The sequence below is a fragment of the Aplysia californica genome, unplaced genomic scaffold (assembly GCF_000002075.1).
Source record: "Aplysia californica isolate F4 #8 unplaced genomic scaffold, AplCal3.0 scaffold00247, whole genome shotgun sequence".
Taxonomy (NCBI): Eukaryota; Metazoa; Mollusca; class Gastropoda; order Aplysiida; family Aplysiidae; genus Aplysia; species Aplysia californica.
In genome coordinates, this window is record NW_004797517.1 from 829,864 (window position 1) to 853,193 (window position 23,330).

At 38.0% G+C, this 23,330-nt stretch overlaps 1 protein-coding gene across 3 annotated transcripts in view; it reads right to left on the minus strand.

Moving 5' to 3' along the window:
• Positions 1 to 1,265: 1,265 nt before the first annotated feature.
• The window catches only part of LOC101850179 (nuclear factor 1 X-type), a 67,124-nt gene continuing 45,059 nt past the window's right edge, over positions 1,266 to 23,330 (minus strand). For 2 of the 3 annotated variants that reach the window (XM_005100446.3, XM_005100445.3), the window contains 5 exons: positions 19,540 to 19,661; positions 19,087 to 19,261; positions 14,039 to 14,172; positions 10,008 to 10,239; positions 1,266 to 8,325 (listed from right to left, as the gene is read on the minus strand). In XM_005100446.3, coding sequence (XP_005100503.1) covers positions 8,057 to 8,325; positions 10,008 to 10,239; positions 14,039 to 14,172; positions 19,087 to 19,261; positions 19,540 to 19,661 — 932 coding nt within the window. In that variant the 3' untranslated portion in view covers positions 1,266 to 8,056. The remainder of the gene's footprint in view (positions 8,326 to 10,007; positions 10,240 to 14,038; positions 14,173 to 19,086; positions 19,262 to 19,539; positions 19,662 to 23,330) is intronic. The other variant, XM_005100447.3, reaches the window with a different exon arrangement.

Genomic DNA, 23,330 nt, shown 5'->3' on the forward strand with positions numbered 1-23,330 from the left:
TCAGAATCAAAGAAAATTCTTAACAACCAAGGCCAGAGCCAGAGATCAAACCAAGGAGATAAGTGACAAGATCTGCACAGGCGCCACAAGGACATCACAGTTCAAGACCAACTCTACCAAAGACACTGCTTCATAATTCTAAACAACTTCAAGATTTAAAAAAAAATGGAGAATTTCCTCATCAATGCCATGTCCTCACCCCACACATGCAGTGGTAGATTCAGTTGTATCTCTAGCATGGTTTCAAGCCTGGTATTGGCAGATCATACCAACAGTCACAGAAACTGGCTCAAGTTCTCACTCTACAAAAGCTGGACACTTGATACAGAAGAACCTAGAATGAGAAAAACAGAAGACACTGCACAGCAGCACCAACGCATACACCAGTACATGTCCACTGGGCTCAGCTTCCCACTGATCCAGTACACTTCCAGTGGAATCACATTTGTGACAGTTACAATCTCACTGAGAGGTAAGTTTAAGACGTTTAGTCACATTACAAAGACCACTTCAAAATAAAGCATTTTTGTTGTCCTCTTTTTGGTTTTGTCTAATGACAAGACAATAAGGCAGTTTCTAAGGACGTAAAAATCGAACTGGAGCTCCTACAAAAGCTAAAAGTACACTAATGTTGAGAACCAAAATCACATTTTACATTAAATTCAACAGCAGTATGAATCGCAAAAATGAAAAACTTTCCACTGTAGAAAAAAGGCTCCAGTCTCCTCCCCCCCCCACAAAAAAGTAATCCTTCCTTGCAAATGAAAGTAATCGGTGCATAGTTCGCCTGCATCCAACGACACTACCTGAAAGAAGCTGAAGGCACAAATACAAACTTCAAATACTTGGAAACAAAATGAATGAGGTGGGGAAACAGAAGAATGTTCTGCTGCATGGGTGCGACACATTGGCATGAGATCCCACTAACTCATGGGGTGATAAAAAATCCTTGAATTATAATAATTGACTAAAAGTTAGAATCACTAAGTTATGTACAGTCAAGGAGTAAAGAGGCGCATGCACTGGCATGCAAAGGGCAGGGGGAAAAAGCAGATGAGAGAGATATGACAACAAAATTCTCTAATCTCATCAATATAGCATGAGTAACAACACAAATAAGGCCAAACTTTGTTGCATAAGTAAACGGATTTGATTTGATCAGTTGCCTCCAACAAAAGAACAGCTATGCAACCATTAAAAGGCATAAAGTCAAACATCAAAAGTACACTCCCGGCCCACTCAATTCTTCTGTAAGCTTTTGTCCCTTTTCTTCTTTTTTTTTTTAAATTTGGCATAAACAATTGCCTTAGTAGAATAGCTATGCAAAGTCACAGAGCTTCCAGTAGTCAGTTCTCAAGCACACACAACTTTAGTATTCACTGCAAACGGGGAACCAGAGGTAAAAAATGGGCAAGGGAGTTTTGAACATTTGAAAAAATATTTCCCAATAAGACAGGGAAGCAACGAAATAATTTCCAATTACAGTGGGGTGAAACACATTCTTAGCATTTGCACATGATCTTTCCATCACAATAATGAGATGAGTGAAGTGAAAACTTTGAGACAACCCCCACATGATCCATTTAATTCAGTACGGTACTTAACACTTTCCACCAACCCAGCACGCAGAGCGCAAAACCTTTGTCCCCAGGTACCAGGATTCAGATGGGGTACATCACCTGTATCTCGGCAAAAATACCCCAATCATTATGAAATTTTCAGTACATTGGGAAAACTTGTACACGATGATCGCATATTCACCAAAAACTGGAATTAGAATCAGAACTAAAACCATTAGATCTAGCACATTCATCATCTGAATCATGGTCATGGTGTCAATGTAAAGCAGCACTCATGCTAGGTCTACTTGACATTTTTAAAGATATTTCAATTGTATACAAACTGACTTTTGTGCTCAAAAGCCACTAAATCATTCAGAAAGTTATAACTTTAACAAGTGCATATGTCTAAAAGGAAATCTTCCTACGTTTTTGTTGCTATATCACTGTCGCCAATCGGCATCCTGTGGGGAAAAGAGACCACTTCTTACTGTTGCTGATCAGAGTCCTTTGGGGACAAAGTGATAAGCCCTTGAGAGCCATCATATTTTACAGGAGTGCTCTGTTCAAAGTTGTAAGTCTTTCTTATTGTTTTAAACCCTCCAGTACTGAGCAGAAAAACACTGATCACACACTCGCTTGTTTACATTCTAATAGCACCATCTTGATCATGTACCCATATGAATCTCCCCCGAGAAAAACACTAACCACAGTTCTAAAGAAAGTATGTGTACATTAATAAGCCTTAAAAAAAGGGTGACTACCTCCAGGTACTATTTATGCACCACAAATACTTTAAAGATTACCGCTGAGATAGACTGGATCATGTGGAAGGTCTCATTAAGACTCTGTCCAACTTCATCACAGGAGACTGTCTCAAAACTTTACAAATTCACAAATCTGAAGATAGAAAATACAAACTCATAGTCAAAGGTGCCCCAAAGAGAGCTATGTCCAAACATACGCCACCTTGTTTTGGACATCAAAAAGGTAAATTTGACTATTCAGATTTTTGGCCTCTGCAAATAAATCTGCCACGGTACGACAAAGTTTGTCTTCATTCCTTCAAAGCTGACCACTAAATGCCACCATGCATACATGAAATCTCAGAAACAAAAACAAACAACAATACCAGACACTAAGATACACTGTCAGCACTCGCTGGAAGTCAAAAATGAAAGGAATTCGAGGAGGTAGTTAATCATTATGTCCATGAAAAAACAAAACAAGAACAAGGACTTGCAATGAAATTGTTCCTTCACAACTTAAAGACAAAACAAAAATAAGAAGGAAGGACTTGAATTCTTCATACAAGTTTGCAGTCCTTCACCCACAATTTTAATACCGTTGAGATAAAAATGACTATTCTTTCAGGATCAATCACATGTCCATGCTAACAAAACTTTACAAAATGCTCCTTGTTATACCCTCTATATCAAAATTCTGCATCAACAACTCTTAATCATTCAGAAACAAACCTTACTCGTAAATCCACACATTAATTTTAATTTTTTTTTTAAACTGGGAAAAGATTTGGAAAGTCAGATCACAGCATTTGGCAATAGTGGATCATATTGACCAATGTGTTTTCATGCACCATCACTATGACAAGATAACTGTCCAACCAACAACAAAAATATGAGAACTTCTAACAGTAAACTGATGTCTATTCGATAAAATCTGTACCACAAGGAAACAATATGGTGCAGTGGAGATGGAAGACATTAAGAAGAAAAATTTGACAAACTTTTCACAAACATTCACTGATAATACACTCATAATCAATGCAGCTTTGTTGAAGCCAGACATCAAATGACTGGAGACACCTGAGGCAGACATAAACATACTCAGAGTAATGCCAAAGGCAAAAGTTAATTGTGGCTACCAGGCATTCATATTTCTGTGGCCAATGATTATTTAATGTGACAGCACTAAACCTTAAAATTGAATAGACCAATGTGTTTGATTCTCGTTATTTAGTGTATTTTTATCTCTGCTCTTTTTTCAATAAGGACATCCTGAAAGTGACATTTTCTTGTCTCACTCAAAGCAGATCAGAAGCTATTGTTTACCTCTCACTTGCATGCAGACTTTTCCAACAAAGAGTAAATGACATCCTAAAAAAAATGTCATATTCAATGATGATACCGGCACTATATTTGTGATAAAAGCAGCTACTGAAAATTGATTCTTGAGCATATTAAATACTTTAATGGATAATATGAGGAGCTTTTGCTGTCTTCATGATATTTAAATCCAGAAAGAGACAACCAAATCTATCTATTCTTTTATATATTCTAAAGACACCACACTGTTATAAAACTTTTCAGTTTGAAAAAAAACCCAACCCAATATAATTTCAATGCCATCTGGCATTTCACTGGCAGCCCTGATCATCAACAAGCCAGAGCTGTTAGAATCCAACCTCAGTCAACAATTAATACCTCAGCACTGGTGAGTATTTTCACAAGCTTTCTCCATCACTACAAGGTAAAAACAAAAACTCTTTGACATCCAAGCAAGAAGAGCTAAAGCCAAGGTGAATGAAAAGCACACCAACGTTAGAGACAGAACACCAAGAAAAAATAAACACGATTCCTCCACAGAGTTTTGCATCACTGAGTGCAAAACAGCAGTGAATATGTATCTCCAAGAGAATGAAGACAAATCCCAAACCCATCAAATAAGGCATGATTTATCTTGCTTTTGTTGCTTTTGCATCCAAAAAATGAAATCAAAATGTACAAAAAAGGGGGATTGATATCACAGCCTGGTTAGCTGTGCAGCGCAAGGCTGCACGCCAATTTGCATTCCTTTCACAACATGAGAGGACACAAAACAAGGAGAAACTCCATACACAATATTGTATAATATAATATATAATCTGAGTTAATACCATTGCAGACCATTGATATGAAGGAAGGAAACGGGGGGGAAGAGTGACGAGAACATGGCAAATTGGTGAGGACAAACGGAAAGGAATGGAACACAAAAGAGTTGGTCTGCATGCCTTAAAACGAGAATGCTGTACCAACAACAAACAGTGAGGGAAAGAAAACAAATTCAAAGCTGTCTCTAAGCAATTACAATTTCTTCTTTGTCCTTTGCTCTCTCTCCAATTTTGGGTGGAATTTTTACATCTAGTCAAAAAACATCTAGTACAGAAGAAACAGAGGACTTGTAAAAATTGGTGACTGGAAATATTTTACTTTGAAGGATGACGACATGTGTCACGACATGGTGGAATCGGGCACTTATTAATCTTTGAGCGTACGGAATTATTTATATCATATTTAAGTTTTTTTCATTTGTCTTGCTTTTGATGAAAAAAATACCACCTTTCTATTTTGAATAGAGGACGAGATATTTGCTATGAGTGAGGTGGGGGTCACCACCCCGAGCTGCTACCTTTTTGGCCTAAGTCATTTTTTACACTTCCAACATAATTGAAAAAAACCGTCTCAGTAAGTGAAAAATGCACTTTGATAGCCCATGACTAACATAGACCATTTCATGACTGTGGCCTCTGACTTAAGGCCGTTGTGCAAAATGACTTGAGCCATTTCGTGACTGTTGTCTCTGATTTAGGCCATTTTGCAAAATGACCTGAGCCATAATTTTTTTGGTGCTTTTTTCAATTCTGAATGACTTAGGCCATTTTAAAAAGAATTTGATTGAAATGGACATTTAGATCTGAGACTGAAGGTAATAAACTTTCCCATGTTTTGGCCTAAGTCTGACTTAGGCAAAACAAAAATGAATGAGAGACGAATTGGCCTAAGTCAAACTTAGACCAAATAACACGCAAAAATCAATGTCACTTTTGACTTAGGCCAAATACATTTTTTTAATTTTCTTTGAAATGGTTTGGAGTATATTTTTAATTATACATCAGTATGTTAAGCAGATGTCAAGGAGTCCAGTGGTTCATCAGTTGCATTTTGGCCCAAGTCTGACTTAGGCCAAAAAGGTAGCAGCTTGGAAACCAGGTGTCAGGTAAAGATAGTCAGAAAATGGCTACCAAAGTGAGGTGATTCCCAAAGCTTGAGTGTCCTTGTTAACAGCAAATTTACATTTTCAAAAACTTTGATCTATGTTTATTCAGTAAAAATCTATCCAGAAATGTGTTTTATATGGACATAAAAGGTGGTTCAAAAATATAAAATTAATAAATATTGCCGAACGGGCGTGAAAAAAAATCCCTCATTCTTTCATTTCATTATTTTAATGAGTACCGATTTCACCAAGATGATACACATATTTTTCTACATGAGGCTAAATTAAACAATTACAAAACGTTTAAGCCTCACCAACAAGCCACATTCCAAGACAACACAAGTTCAAGCACCTCATTTAATATGACCTTTGCCAACGCTTGTTTCATTTTTATTTTTTGAAAGACAGGATGTTTTCTACAATAACCTAAAATGCATTAACCAAAGCCTAAAATAGACCAACATATGCATAATTTAAATTTTAAAGTTCTTCCCACGTCAATGCCTCACACTGTGAGATCAGTTTACAAATTCATTCTACCTAAAGGCAAAATGTACAACAAAATTTTAAACAAAATACTGCTATTAAACAAGAACATAAAACTTTTTTGAGTGCTCAAACAGAACGCTTTATGAATCATCATTACATTGTAAAGACTTCTTTTTAAAAAAACAACCGTTCCCAAGTAAAAATGATACGTAGAAATGTAGATCTGAAGTCTCTTTTATAAAAGATATCAGTATGGAACATTAAGCACTGCTCTTTATAGCCATGAAGGTTACGTGAAATTTTCTGGTACATCAGTCAGAACACTGCTACCTAACAGAGCAGAAAACACACCATTCACTAGTCGTATCACTCTGATGAAGACACCCATCCTGTGGTTGAAATAAATAACTGGGTAACGAGAGGGGACGAGTGCTGAGAAGTAACCGGTTGTGATTAACATGTTCACCAAATACTGAAAGTTATGTAAAGTATATGAGAATGAAAAGTGTATAACAATACAGAGGAAGATGATTCATTTTCAATCCAGTCAGCGATTAACTCTCCTCTGAAAAAAAAAAAAACAGCCAGTACGTTCTCATATTTTAAAAGCAGACAACTTATTCGTGCATAAAACCAAATGGGTACATTACGGTATGCATAATACAAATGCAAGAAAGTAAATCAAAATAAATATCATCACCCCACAGTGCTAAAGCTTGCATATTTATGTCAACCAGTGTTATTGATTGATTAAAGGAGTTAGCAGCGGTAGTGATTATAATTATACAAATTATAAATATCAAACTGTACATTACCAGGACTGTGTGGATAATAATCATCAGTTTAGTTTTAACATAAGAGAAAAAAAAAAAAAAAGAAAAAAAAAGAAAATCCCGGAATAAAACCAAATAATCAACAAACCAATAATCAGCCTGAAAGACATGTAATTCCGTGTCACCGTACAGTCAATATCAACCATTTCCTCCACCTCCATAGCCACAGCCCACTTGGGAAGCGCTGGATTTTTTAAAGGAGCACGTCCACTAACTTGTGATGATTAACTACATCCACAAACTAAACGTTCTTAAAAAAATTTGTGGCAAACTGCTCATGTAGTACACTGTTTCATGGATAACCCTTGGTGGGAAAATCTGCACCAAATGTTATGGTGCACAATTTAGTTCAAAGACAAAAGTGACAGTCCAGGGAACATAGCAAGAAAGATCAAAGCCATTCCCACTATAGTCAGCCATATTATCCAAATCCAAAGGCAGTTGTACTAATCCACCCCAACACACAAAAGTTTTCCATACTTAAAACAAGTTGCTTTTGTCCGTGCCACATATGCAGCATGGTTTGGATGTAGTCAACTTATGGACAAGGTCAAGTGCACACAATAGCTCTTCACAACAACAACCCATCATCACAGCCATTTCCTGCTGGCAGGTATATCACGAATATCAGTGGTTAAATAAGTCATCACATCAACAGGCTTATTTCATAGAGGACATCATCATAGTCGGCAAGAAACACGAGCTAGAGCATGTAGCCTCTGGCTCACAGCAAGAGGTAGTTCCATTGAAGTCACAGCTTGCTTCGGTTAACTAAAAACACAGCCCATCAAGTAAACAGAGCAACAGGTAGCACTTTCTTCTTCACACACTGTTACCTTTCCCTTTTATTTACACAGCAATAAATGTTATGTGCAGCGAGTAAGCTCAACAGCCCTGTCTTCAATCATTTTCCTTCAAAACACAGCCCCCAAAAAATCATTGCAGCTTATACATGGCCAACTATTCAATAAGCATTGTCAACTTCAAGTCGAGCTAGTGGTAAAAGAAAACATTTTTAAAATACAACCTTTGCTTCCTCCGGAACCTTTTCAAAATTTACTTTCCCAAAGTGCGATACGTGTACAGCTTCAAGCATCTTGTTAATTATTCTGCTGACATACTGTACCTCCATGGTCAGTCTTGAGTTGGCAAAACAGAATACAGAGACTGTAGTACAGCCTAGACCTGAGCCTTGGGCGAGGTGTCAGTGCCCGCTGGCGTCATGGGCTGCTGGGGAGTCGGGGGCTGTTGGGACAGACCAGCACCTCCCTGTTGTTGTTGAGCCTGGTGTTGTGTTGCTTGAGGTTGTTGTTGTTGCTGCTGCTGTTGTTGTTGTTGTTGAGACTGTTGTTGTTGCTGCTGCTGCTGAGTAGGTGGGGCTTGAGAGGAGGAGGCACCGTTAGAGGAATCCAAGCTTTCACTGGAATGAACGGCTGAGAAATATCGGTCTGTAAAAAAAAAAGAATTACAAAGAAAATTGAATGTACCAAAAAGACATTACAGACCAGACTTCGTTTAGAGGCAAAATAACTATTTGACCTGGTTAAACGAATGAACAATTCTGATAAGTAAAAGCTTTGGCAAATTGTCAGAAGCAGTCATCCTCACAGATGACTGGCTGCCTTCCATTTAAGGGTAAACCCCATCGCAATATGTAATGACAGATACTCGTTTAAGAAAAACAGATGATACCTAGATCATGAGATCAATGAATCTACCCATGATTCAATGGGACGACAAATAAAACAACATACAGTGATTTGGCTCTCAGTGTTTTCCTTTCATGAAATCATTAATTTCTAAACTTGCATCTTAAAGAACAAACAACTTTCCTTTCTTTAATCATCTTTTATTAAAATAATGCTCTATAGTCAGTTGATCATCCACTAGCCCTTGGACTCCATCTCCCGTGGCAAAACACCTAAAAAAATGTTCTAGGTCATAATAAGATATATTTTTCCCTTTGGACACAAAACATGAAGAAAGCTTAAAATTGAGTAACCAGAGACAGGAAGGGTAGTGATGATAGTTTAAAAAAGATAGAGGAAAGCAGGGACAAGGAAACATGGATATGAATACTGTTTTGGTGCCGTCAGACTAAGCCAGACGTGAAATATACTCCAGTGATCTTGTAGTTAGTGAGCTCAGGCTCGCAATATTGTCAAACACATGTAAGTGAAATAATATTCAGAATCTGAACTCTGCACAAAGAAGAACAGCGATAGTGTGTTGATTGTCTTTATTCATGTGATATTGTGTATTATGTCATGTAAACTAATGATCATAAATATGCTTTTATGAGTTATGCTTTTGCCATCCATGAGGAAGGATAAAAGCATTTGTTGTTTTTTACTTTACATTGACAGAAGAATGGATTATCTTCACAGTCTACACTCCCAGTACGCATTGCGAAGTCACTTCTAAAAATGACTGAACAGGAACAAGAACAGGCCTGTAAGTATGCTCTGAGAAAAACTGCTGCAAATGCTGTTTGGCTAGAAATGTGACTGGTGCATGTAGCAGGGTTCCCTATTGCCCCCACCAAAGAGACTAAAAAAAAACCCAACCCAAAGACACGTTACTCAGTGCAAAATACAAGCCATTTAGTAAAGGTTACAGGGACACTGCTGGAACTGATTGCGCTTTTAACAACAGCTTTCCAGCGCCTTACATGAGCATGTCCTTTAATATGGATTACCACGAGTCTTTCTTGCCTCAGCTCAGACAAGTTCCGCAGTGTTAACAATTCATCATACCCAGCTAAATAATTTTCTGAATAAAGCCTGGCAAAACTTCCTTGTTGCTTTCTCTCTCCATCAGCCACGCCCACATAATCTATCTATAAACTGGCATTTAATGGAATTTATGCATGAGTATTTGAAGTAAAAATTGCTTAGACATGATGATAAACGTCAGTCAGACTGCTCAAGTAGACACAAACTCATCTGAGCATATATCAAGCAGAAGTTTACCAAGTGTTAAACATACAAGGCACGTTAGTCTTTGAAACTTAAGATATGCTTTCTGATTCAAAGCATGACCTGCAGAAGAGATGAAACATTTTAGAGGAGAGGAGACGAGAACACAAAACTTTTCTTCCACATTGAACAAATTTTTTATTGAAGCTCACCTTCCCCCAACAGAGCCTCATCAGTGTTGACAGTGGGCATGATGTTGGCCAGCATAGAGTAGTCCATGTTCTCATCCATCGACAGGTTCCCCCAACGTGAGTTGAAATTAATTGGAGTAGACCGAGGGGTCGTTCGTGGCGTTGCTATGGGCGACGCAATCAGACTCAGGGTGGTAGGGCTGATCACACCACTAATGGCATTAACTGGACTGATACTTGAGTAGGTAAAGACCTGACAGGGAATACAAAGTACGAGTGAAGATTTGGTGGTAGGCAAAGACTTCCAAATGCCACATGAAGGCATAAACTTCAATCATTTGTTCTGTGATGGCATATTTCATTGTGGTGTTCAACACGACTTTTATAATAGCCAAAAACCAGCAGTGGATTCCCAAATTCTAAAAGGGAAGATGTGGAAAGAGTTTTAGATAGGACACAAAGACAGAATATTTACTTGTCACAGGACTGGTAAGCGTGCTTATTTTTTCCCCCAAAATAAAGGACAAAAATGCCCAGACCAAAAAGTATCTAGCTGTCATTGTTAAGAATAAAAACCACTGACATCAAAAAGAGGAAAAAGCCGCTGTCATTGAGAGTCTATGGCAAGCCAGCAAAACAATCTTCTGGACACTAAGATAAATGAAAAAGCATAGATCGTATTGATCGCACCAGAACGCCCATCAATCACTTCTGAGACAAATCAGTAAGCAAAGAATCTTTTAAAAAGGTGACGTCTTAACTTTTCCAAAGGGCTACACTTGCATTAGGCAATGTCATATTTTCAAAAAGCAATTCTTCTGCAGTCAGCAGTTTGTGCAGGCAGTTAACAGGACTGAAGTTAAAGATACAAAAAAAACTAGTATTTGACTCCAACCAACATGAAGCCTCTGGCAAGAGTTTCTGGACACAGAAATTGCCCCAGATTGTGTAGACAGTTATGACTGCTGTTCAAGAATCCATGAAAAGAAACCAGCACTTTTTTACTTTTTTTTAGCTTAACACTTTGCAGTCACACAGCCAGCAGTACAAAATACCCCATCTGGTCACCCAGCCAGGAGAGCGACTGCAACGGACTTCTTGGGCCTGGCGCACTGTTACTGTCATATCACACATGTTCATCATGATGTTAACATAGAGTTTAACACCCTGGGGTACACAGTGAAACACAAGGGCTTTGATAATTGCAGCTTCAAAATAAAAAGTGGATTAACAACAGCACACTCAACTAGACACATCAACACGATAAATCTTAAAAACCAATTAAAGAAATAGCTTTAAAACGCAAGGTGTAAAAATACTGTCAACTCCAAAAAGAACTGGAGTCACATTTTCATCTTCAAACTCACCTACAATATTATAAACCCCAAACACTTCTAAAAACAACGAAAAATGGATAAGAACAACTGATCAAATTACTTTTGCAACTCAAAACTTGCATAATGTTCTCCCGCCTTCACAGATTACCAAAGTTCCATGGGTGAATATTACAACCCTTTGTAAAGTATAGCTTCAAGCACAATAACTTTTGAGAAGGAAACATTAAGTGACAAGGTCACAAAGCAACTCCGTCACATTTGAAGAATCGAGCAATCTGAGACTTCATAAGAACTTCATAAGAAATGGTAGGAAGCATTGGAAAAAAATTTTTTAAAAAATACAGTGGAATCCTGTTATAACGAGAGGGAGGGGACTGGTGCGAAAGGTCAGTTATAGCAGGATTCTCGTTATAAGGGATCCAGTAATAAATTCAAGGGAAATAGTAAAGTAGGCCTAATCTATGAGTTTGGCATTCTGTTTATTCCTTTTTCTATTTCCCCTGATGATGATTTGTTCAACATGATCTCTAGGTCTTACTTGATCAAAAATCGAATTAGGTTTCTTTTTCTAGCACTAGCAATGTTGACAGCTCGGCGTTGGCGATCAGAAAGAAGGGGCTCTGGCTCTAGGGTAACTCGTCCGTTGTGTTGTCCCCCACCTCACCACACCCTGTGGTGCGTTGCGTCTGCTTGCGCACGTCACACATTCACTCCATCTATCACAGCATTGTGACCTCTCCATCCCGCACCAGAGTAGTGAGAGGCATGGTATGCCTAGATAATCTAGACTGGGCAGGCTTATCACGCGATGCATTCTGCTTGTCTGCGCATGCCACACCCTCCCCACTCATTCGCCCCGGCCTTCATTGTTGGTTCGCGTGGGCTCTCCCATTCTTTGTTTCCTTGGATCACCAACAACTTTCTCAACTAGCAAGGTTTTACAATATGTTTAACTGGTCTGTGCGCTGTGCACAGCAGCAGCAATATTCCGTTAAAACCAACTTGCATGGCGGTTTGATTGCGCAATAGCAGTATTTTATTTACAAAGATAAAGAAGGAGAAAAAACGGGGTTTTAGAATAGTGTCTTTATAAGACTTCTCATTGTTTCAGGACTCGTTATAAGTGGACTCCACTGTAGTAAGCATTAATTTTGTCATTAAAAAAAGAAAAAGAAAAAGAAAAATATTCTTTAAAAACACTGACAGTAAGTGAAAATATGTTTGGCAAAACATAATTGTGAAGAGATACAATGATTTTACAAGCTTTAGAGTGAAGTCTCCATTTTAGAAAAAAGACATGCTTCATGAAGCTGACAACTTGACAATAAGAAGAGCTAGATCAAGAAACAGCACAGTCCAACAGGTTTAGGTTGAAAGCAATTCACTTTGCATAAACAGACAATCAGGAACAGAACATGGAAAACACTAAAAGATAAGACTGCAAATCCAACGCCATATATATGGCAAAAAGGCAGAAAATGTCATGTCTGGCATGCTAAAGAAAAAACATTGAGATAAAACATAGAGGGGATATCAATATCAAATTTCAATGTACACAAGAAAGCAACCACCATAATTTTAATTAATTGTGGATGGTTATAATCAGCAAGCCAATTTAAAAAAAAGTAAAACAAAGCATACACTGACAATGCATTCGTAAATATCATAATTATGAGGAAAACCTCATTTTTTTCTTTTAACCAAAACAAAAGGGTGACAGGTCAGGGTCAATGTTCGCAAACAAAGGTACACACAAAGGCAAAGAGTGATGATGGTACTTGTGCAGATTTAAGTAAAATATTACCAGGAGTGACTAGTTCATAAGTTAAATTTTGAAAATAAAAAATACAGGGACTAAATTTCCACTTTTTTTCTTCTTTAATACAAATTGCAAGCAATATTACCATCATCACAAGTCCACTACTGGGAATCATTACGCTAGTTACAGCCCTGCTCGTACAAAAATGGAAGCTTGAGAACTAGAAATTTCAATACAAGTTCAAATCCATTTACTCTCATCCCTCCACATCCCTAATTACAAGTGCAAGAAGCAATCGTTATCGAGACAGAAAAAGTCTAAAGATAAAAACATATATACTCTGTAAAATATCTGATCACTATGAAAACACCTCTACAATGACAGTCAGTTTTATTTAGACATCTAATTTCAACATTTAAAAAAATCGACCTCTTGGTTTGTTTTTAAAGTTTGTGTGTAGGAATGGTCATTACACTTCAACACACAATGCTGCTATTATCTGACTTTTCAGTGAGCATGGAGAGCATAAGATGATTTCCCCAAAAGGTTTCCGGAGTCTTTCCAAACTTCTACCCCGTTTGCTTTTGCAAAGGGCCATAAAACAAGTTCTTTCTAATAAAATATTATCATGTTCTGATCAAAATTCAAACAATATTCCCTGTGGCTGAACAATAGTAAGTGCACATTCTTTAAACACCATAACTTGGGATAAAGGTTTAAGATATTCTCAGTGAAACCAAGAGTTCCCTTAAAGTAACTTATTGCAGCCAATTATGAAAGTGAATTAAATTTTAACAACAGACAAATTGTCTGCTTCACTCTAGTTTTCCTGACCAAAAGAGCCCAGTTTAACAATAATGCATTCAGTTCTGTAAAAGACCTAGCCCAAAACAGTCACAAGATCAAGGAGCTTCTGTTTCCAGTAGTGGACACATGCAGTTGCCAGGCAAGCTCACCTGAGGGTGTATGTGAGTGAAGGCATGCTCAGATCGAGACAGCAGGGTAAAGGGACTAGACATGACTGTACGACTCACAGGGGGTGTGCTTGGGGAGCTGGACACACTGCCCTGAGCCAAACCATTGCTGCTCCCTGGGGACATACACATACAAAGCACATGAGAACACACCTCAATTGACAAGTATTTTGGCACAATAAAGCTTTGTTTGTCTGTCTGTAAAAAGGTGCACATCGACACAACAATGGTCATTTAATGCAGGGGGAAAAGTAAGACAGACAGAAAGAACCAAGGGAAAGAAAAGAAGTAGGCCCAACCACTTGCACCTTCCCACCACCCATACGAAAAAGCTTCGGGGAACTCTTCATAATTTACACATCCTCTTAATCAAACCCGACAAAAAACACGAATGAGACAAAAGGAACAGATGCTGAGGTAAATCCTGCACTGCAGTAAATCTTGACACACTTCATAGTCTTCCTATAATTATAGTCTCCGGCTAGAAAACAGAGCATCAAATTTCAGTTTCATGATGAACATTGTTAGGCAAAGTCTGGACAATTGTCCTTAGTTGTTTTTTTTTATGGATTTTTTTTTTTCAGTTTGTAGTTTTATTGGTGAGAGAAAGAAATCATGACCGGAAAAATAGTTTAACCCAAGTAAATAAACTCTTACAACTGGAATGAATTTAACTCACTCACCGTCATGACAGCACTTGAGTCAGTCGGTTGAGCCCACTGCTCAATGCAATGACAGCAAATTTTCCTCTCTTAGCACAATTACTAGAGTAACATGCCTTTGATCACTCAGAGCAGATTCACTTCATTAGAATGATTTCCCTTGAAATCCTGACAATTTTCTAAGCAGGAATTCCTTTTGTGCTATTTTGGGTTTTGTTTGAGTGTATGCTGATTGGAGATCGACAGCATGTAGCCTGCGTGATGCTGAAGCCGAAGTAAATTGAAACAGCTCATAACATTTTTCAGATTAATGAATCCATTTGATCAAATGAATTCTGATACCAATAACGAAGTGCAATAACGCTAGTGGCTCTCATCGGATGTTTGAAATGAGAAGATGAAGTAGATCACTCGTTGAAACAGCAGATCTAGTGACAATGGTTTAATCAGGTGGTGGCTTTCTCAACAGTGAATTCAAACACCCGCCGGGTTCCTGGCCCAAAATAGTAATAAATCTAGTCATAAAAATTTTTTGTCTATGTAAAATTTCCTCTAGATCAGCTTCAGGGACCCCATCAAGTAACATAAAAATCCGAATTGAAATTGCAAGAGACATGCCTATGACCAGTGCATCTGCACAATATGACATCACTCATAATTTACTATCTGTACCCCTGGCAATAATACACTTACTTATTCAGTTGTTTTTTGTTTTGTTACATTTTTTGTGCATGACTGACATAGCTGCACTCATGAAAAACAGCAAAAATATTGTGCTTGAATAGGAAGTAAAAAAAAAAACAGCACGATAAAATTGTCATTTTTTAAAACATCTGTAAAACAAGAACAAAATAACAGTGAGTCTCTATTTTTTCTGCCCTGTAAAGATCAACATCTCCTGCTGAAATACGCTAATTTTCAGTATTCTGACATTAAAGGATACCGAGAAGTTAACTTTTTTCAGACGAGTACACTGATCTGGGTCAAGACTGGCAGCAAGTTATCAGGTGTCAAGTCTAAGCAAAAAAAAAAGAGGACCCACTTAACTCATTCGTTACGCATTATTTTCGGCTTGTGGACAAATTTTTTTCGGGAGAGCGGAATGAGATGGTGACTAGTGCGCAGTTCAAAGGTCTTTGGGGGCCACAAATTCAAATAAAAATATCAACATATTATATCAAAATTTTCAGTATGATTTTGCAAATACATCTGTAACATTTATTTGTGTATTTTTCAACTTTGGTTCCTGTAAGAGGCGATTATGCAACACAATTTTGATTTGATGCGGATAAAATTTCAAAATAAAAAATTAATAATCTTTAGTGAAACTCAAAAAATATGTTTGAACCTAGTAAAATGATACATCAAAATAACCATAAATGAACATAGAACTGGAAAATAGTGAAAATTTGCAGTTATTTACATACATTCCTGTATATTTGTACTTTTGAATCATAACATCCGATATTGAATAACCCTCGTTAACTGTGAACCATTTTCAATAAAACTTTGCCGAAATAAAATTCAACTATTTGGGGACCTTACATCTGTCAATACGAAAAAAAAAAAATGGGAATGGTTTGCTTTCTTCATTTTGGTCCGTCCTGCCTAATACGGCCACCTGTGTTATACGGCCACTTTTCTCCTCCACAATGGGTGGCCGTTTTACCCAGGTTCAATTGTATTTCTGCACTGAAGAACAAGTTAAACAAAACTGATATTGTTAAATAAACTAAAGGAAGGTGTTCGCCATTTAAATCTCCAAATGTAGACCAATTCTTTCCATACAAGCTTCAATATGCTACTGGAATTTTTTTTAAACCCTGTGACATGATTCTGGGTCAATTCTTTGGACGTCCTGTTCAACATTGAGTTTCAACTGTTCAATTATTTGTGGGTTGTTTCCATACACTCTCTCCCTGTCAAAAAACCCCAAAGGTAATATAATTGAAGGGGCCCAAGTTGGGGGAAATGTGACAACCATTCATTTGTAAATTTTCAGCTTATATGGCATTCCCCAAACTTTCTTGCAACCATATCAGGGTTGATGTGAGGGTTGTGGTCCCATTCCACAAGACCCAGGCCTGTACAACATAACACATTCTCCCCAAACTTCTACAAAACTTTCTCTGTACGTTAAGATATCTGTCTTAGGTCACTGTTGGGGTTTTACTGTCCTTGTCCTGAAACAATAACAGGCTGATTACGCCCCTGTAGCTGAAGGTTTATAAAAAGTAAAATGTTGCATTTTACCCAATTTTGGTTGAAATTCTTAAAACTTGATCTTTCTCGAATACATTGATTTTCTTCATGTTCACAAGCTTGACATCCTCATGGTAGAATTTTATTTGTTCTAATTTTTTTTTAAATTAGTGCAGAGATGACCGAGTTATTACCCTTTAAGTGGGTCCTTTTTTAAAAAAACACCCTGTACTTAATAAATAAGCAGCATTATTTATATTTTACATACAGATTCATTCCTTATTGATGTGCATAATGGGAGGGTTTTTTTTACATTCGAGGTAGTCACATAGTCGTGCTTTGTAAGTCGTCACAACTATGGTTTCACTTGGCCACAAACATATTTTAGGACAATAATAGCACTCATGAAAAGGAACAGATAGCTCCACAATTCTCCCTAACCATCCATAAAATGTAAGCATAACAATTCCGATTTTTACAAAATCATTAGTCTACGACGCTTGCAGTGGTCCAATGAATTGACATATTTTAGTGAAGAGGGCGTTCCATCCATACTCCAACCCTACAACTCTTGGTTTATTGAGACAATTTATCAACAACTGAGAATTGATGCTACTTGCATGCTCAAAAGCAACCTCTTGCAGAAGGGCAAAATCTTTTCTCCACACCAGCTTTTGGGGTCCATCTCTTGTGTGCCGATCTTTCCATCTCTCATCTGACCTACCAGAAAGACTCCTTAACTTTTCATGTCCGGTGAGCCGGTGGGAGCGGCTCGACGTGAAGTGGGTTTGGCCGGCGAGCCGCTCACAACGGCTTGCTACACTAGTCTTCATTAAATACACACGAAAGTAATATTTCACGACATCAACTGAAATTATGGTCGCAAATGCCAAAAATATGTCTTTTTCTGTTTGTACTTTCATTTTGTAGCGTTTGTGCCGGCGCGCGTAAGCTAGATTTGATGGTTCGTTTCCAAACAGCTGATTTTCTGTGTCTAATTTGTTTGTGTTGGTTAGGGAGATTACCGTGGCTGAAGATTGCTCCTGAAATAATTACAGTGACAGTTTTCTTGTTGGATTATACAGAGACAAATTTTCATTCCATTTGGATATTATAAATCTAGATCTAAATCTAGATATCGGATCTTGTTGAGGCTCTATTCAGGTTAGTTCATCGTAATATGTAGGCCTATTCTATGTGAATGTGACTTTTATATATATATGGTTATTGTACACCTCATCTTACACCTGGAAACTTCAAAGAATTACTAAAAATTACTTTGAAATTGTGCATAAAGACACAGTTTTCATATTTAGGTATGTTCAAACAAAACTATAAATGTAAGCCTTTGATTTATTGTAAAACAAAGTGTGTAGGCCTATATATAGAAATCTAGATCTAGATCTAGCTGTATTTACACTTTTCATGCCGGATGTGGGTTCTGATACATTTTTTTATTTTGGTGTATTTCAAAAGGATGGGCTTCATAGTAGCTACAGCCACCATAGATGTAATCCTAGAATGTTTTTCAACATTTTTGCTTCTTTTACTTTGGCTCTGTGTTAAAGTTTTATACAGTTACACCCATATTTGTGTGAACAGTGTTATGTAATATTGCAACTTTTCTTTGTGCTAATGGCCATTTACTTCAATAGTCTATTTTTATTCTTCAATAAAGGTATCTAAAATGAACACCAATAAATGCAACTTTCATTTCTGAACACAAACATACCAAAAGTTTTAATGTGGGCCTAGTAGATTGAAAGTTTATATAGACTTCTGTAACCCACCCTACTGCTGTATAGGATCAGTCCCTGGGAGGCTTCAGTCAGAACGAAAATCCTCCACAGACAAGAAGAGTTAAACCCTACAGAGTGGAATCTGCTTTTGACATCTACTTGTATTTGGTAAGCTCATACAAAACCAAAGAAAACCTTGTGGACATGATGCCACTGAAAGGACCCCAATGTGTTACAAAATTCACTCTTTGTTATTAGGAAACAAAAGAGCAGTTTTCATTCCTTTACTAATGTATGTCCATACGAACATACATTAAGAGCTGAGAAATCCATCTTTGATAAAAATGATCTTCCAGTTTTTTATATAAAAAGATCCCATGAGCTACTGACAAAGTCTAACCTCAACCCTCTACCAGTTTCCCCTCACCTGCAGCAGAAGTAGCCACCTGACTGCTCAGAATGGCATGCCCATCAGACGTCTGTAAAATGGCAACTGGACGAGCCAGGTTCGGCGGGGGAGGTGGTGGTGGGGGCAGCATGCCCGGGGAGAAAAACTGAGGCAGGCGCGTCGGGCTGCGGATTGGTGGAGAGTGCTGTCCTGACTAGAAAAGAAACACGAGTTAAATAAATCTGCTTCCGATTAAGCCTCAATAAAAGGTACAATGAGCATAAATAATCAAATTTTGAACCTTTGTTTTGTATTTACAATGATAATACGAGTACAAAGCCAGTCTAAAAATGTACATTCTTTTAACAATATTCTTGCAGCCGACAAGTGTAATAAAATCTTCAGCCAATAATGGAAATACAAAATTGCAAAACATAGTATAATTCCTAAATAATAGTTGAAACCTCCAAAATTAAGGCATAAAAATCTTACATGGTTCTGAGAATTCTGAGCCTCTTGGCAAACCAGTGTGACAAAGTCCGAGAAGGTGTCATTGTTCTGTTGAGTCTCGTATTTCAAGCCCTGTTGAGCCATCACCATAGCTTGGTTCATACCTGGACAGGGAGGGATACAAACACACTGCACTATGTCATCAGCTTACAAAGCAGAAGATATTACAATCCTTTACTTCGGAGATCTTAACACAAATTTTCTGGCTGCTGATTCATCTTTGCTTCCTGAGTATTGGGCAACATACCACTTTGAAGGTAACAAGAACTTAAAAAAACCAGGAATGATTATAACAACAAAAAGCCCCCAGCACTTACACAAAACTCAATGCGAGTACTTACAATTCATGTTGTTTTGTCCTTTTGTTGATTTTAATTTAACAGAAACACATTTAATTTTAGTTTCGTTTAAATGAGAGTTCAAAGGCACTTGCAACACAAGTAGGTAATACAAGTGCCAAAGATTAGAAATATTACATGAGAGTGTACTATGTTTGACAGGAAAGAAGGAGCAGATAACACCAGACCATCTGCTCACCACCCTCAGAGACATATTTAGTTCTCAAGAACAAGATGAAGATTGACAGTAATACCACTAGACAGCAAAACTTAGCGATCAAAAGTAAAAAATCATTGATGCTATAAGAATCAAGTTGAAGTCATCGGTTGTGTAGGGGTCTTAGGCTGTCAGAATCATAATCATGGGTTTTGTGCACCATAAAAGGCCCAGCGTTGGGACCAGAGAGGGTTTACAGTAATAGAGAGGTGACACTCCATAACAACAGTGCATTGTTTCGCGTATCGCCCGGCGCGAAAACACTTACGCGCGGTGATCGCTGCTATGGCGATGCTCAGGGATGCTGTCATGTCACGAGAAAATGTAGTACTTTAGTTAGCTCACTAAGTTACCTTTAACAAAGAAGGAGGCCTGTAAATTCTATCACATATTTTAGGAAACCGCCTGCCTCCCTTGGCCATAAACTGTAGGCTTCAGAGTTGTTTTTGGCTTAACATACATTCTAATAAACAAATAGACACAGATACATTACTTCGTCTCTATAGATCTGGAAAAAAAACAACCAATATCCCCGTAATTAAAGGAATAATCGGGTTTAATTTTCAGTAAATCTACTCGTGCTCCAGTGTCCCTCTTTCATCTCTCTCTCCCTCTCTGTCGGTCGGTCTGTCTGTCTGTCTTTTTTTTCTCTCCCTGTCTCTTTTTCTCTCTCCACGTCTCTCTTTCTCCCCACTCTGTCTGTCTGTCTCTTTCTCTGTTTCTGTTTGTCTGTCTGTCTGTCTGTCTGTCTCTCTCTCTCTTTCTTTCTTTCTTTCTCTATTTCTCTTTTTTCACCCCCTCTCGCTCTGTCTCTGTCTATGTTTGTCTGTCTGTCTGCTTTGTCTGTCTGTCTGTCTCTCTTTCTCTTTCCCTGTCTCTTTCTTCTTCCCCTTCTCTCGCTCTGTCTATTTGTCTGTCTGACAGTCTGTCTGTCTGTCTCTCTTTCTCTCTCTCTCTCTCTGTCTCCCTTTCTCTGTACATCTCTCTTTCTCTCCCCTCTCTCTCTCTGTCTATATGTCTGTCAATCTGTTTTTCCGTCTCTTTCTTTGTTTCTGTCTGTCTGTCTGTCTCTCTCTCCCTCTTTCTCTGTCTCTCTTTCTCCCCTCTCTCGCTCTGTCTATATGTCTGTCTGTCAATCTCTTTCTCTGTTTCTGTCTGTCTGTCTGCCTCTCTCTCTCTTTCTCTTTTTTCACCCCTTCTCGCTCTGTCTATGTCTCTGTTTGTCTGTCTGTCTGTTTGGTCTGTCTGTCTCTCTTTCTCTTTCCCTATCTCTTCTTCTCCCCCTTCTCTCCCTTTGTCTATTTGTCTGTCTGACTGTCTGTTTGTCTGTCTCTCTCTCTCTCTCTCTTTCTCTCTCTCTGTCTCCCTTTCTCTGTACGTCTCTCTTTCTCCCCTCTCTCTCTATCTCTCTCTCTCTGTCTATATGTCTGTCTGTCAATCTGTTTCTCCGTCTGTTTCTTTGTTTCTGTCTGTCTGTCTCTCTCTCACACACACACACACTCACACATTATATTAAATTCTCACTATTTCAGATTACGGAAAAGCACATGAAGCAATAATGATAAAGAGTTTAAAACGATCTGTAACACCTTCTATCCCCCATCCCATCCCCCCTCCCCCAAAAAAGTGATAATCAGACATAGAAAGTACCAAAACCAATCGATGGCACTTTGTATTCAGACAACTTTTCACAGACCCAGGTAACATATTTTTCACTAGTAGAATGCAAGCTCAGTTTGAGCATTTAGACAGGGGAAAAAAACCAAATTTATAGCTGATATAAAAAAGTTGAAGTGTGTCGAGTTTGTGCTTGGAGTGTGAGTCTGTTAGGACCACAATCACATGTCATTATTTTGATCTATATTTTTCTATTCATGAAAATATATTCGTCATCCTTTGGAAACTGAAAGGAACTCAGATTTTTATTTTCATAGGTGCAGTTTATAGCAGAACACCAGTGATTTCGTGATAACCGGGGCCATGCTTGTCTGTGATCAACGAAAATGCCTTGAACAAAGGACGCAGTTTGTTTTGTTTACCGTGCGTTTCTCCACGATCAGTTGGTGACCCAGATACGCGCATCCGGGCGAAGTGCCATCTCTCTAGTATTACTGTAAACTCTCTGGTTGGGACCTTGACCAAGTCATTTTACATGAACTTTCCTAACTTCACCTTGGTGGGGGGGGGGCACCTGGCTAAAGATGGCATAAGACTGTAAGTTCGTTCGTATTTTGTGTGTTACTGCATATTCACTTAAGTATGTTCGTGTTTAAAAAAATGCTAGCTCATTTATTAATTTACCAATGTGGATATAACTTTGCATAGAACGTCCTGAGGCCAGCAAACAAACAAAATTTTAAAACAAAATCTTGATCCGGGAATAACAAGGTCCATTATTTCAGCCCTATACCAAAACACTGCCTTTTGGGATCATTACAAAAAATAATTTAGAGTAAAATTGTCTACAAATTGCTCATTTTGAGACAGCAACACCACCTTGCCCCAGGGCTGCCTACTTAAAAGTTCTAATTTCAGACAGATTCAGGGTAAATTTCAGGTATTTTGGCAAAAAGTCAGGTGAAGAAAAAAAGGGTAAAAAAAAAAAAGGTGAACATTACCCAAGTACATGTACATACTATCAAGCGGGGCTTGCTTTTAGTGATATTATGTAATTATATTTTAAAATAGGTGTAAACGCACATGCATGTATGTATGTGTGTGTGTGTGCTGCGTGTGTTGTGATTGTGTGTGTGTGCATAAGTGTTGATGAAACGAAATGTGATTTAAAAACAAAATAACAATGAACTGTTGTTTAAAGGCATCTATCAATCAGTACTAAATGTGGATTTGAGTGAAGGGTAACCACCAAGCTGACTTCAAAACCCATAGCCTGTACCAATTAAGACTATATCAAAACATGTCTAATGATAGTACACCAATAGGGAACTGATATGTAACCCCTAAAAACGAACTGTCAGCGCGCCCATCGCAAATTCAGTAAGTTTTGGCAAATTTATTTGTATGGTGGTAGAACACACACACACACACACAGAGAGAGAGAGAGAGAGAGAGAGAGAGAGAGACAGACAGACAGACAGACAGACAGACAGACAGACAGACAGACAGACAGACAGAGACAGAGAGACAGAGAGACAGACAGCAGACAGACAGGAAATTGTGTTAGAGTTGATGTACTGATCACGTAGGTGTTTGTCCCT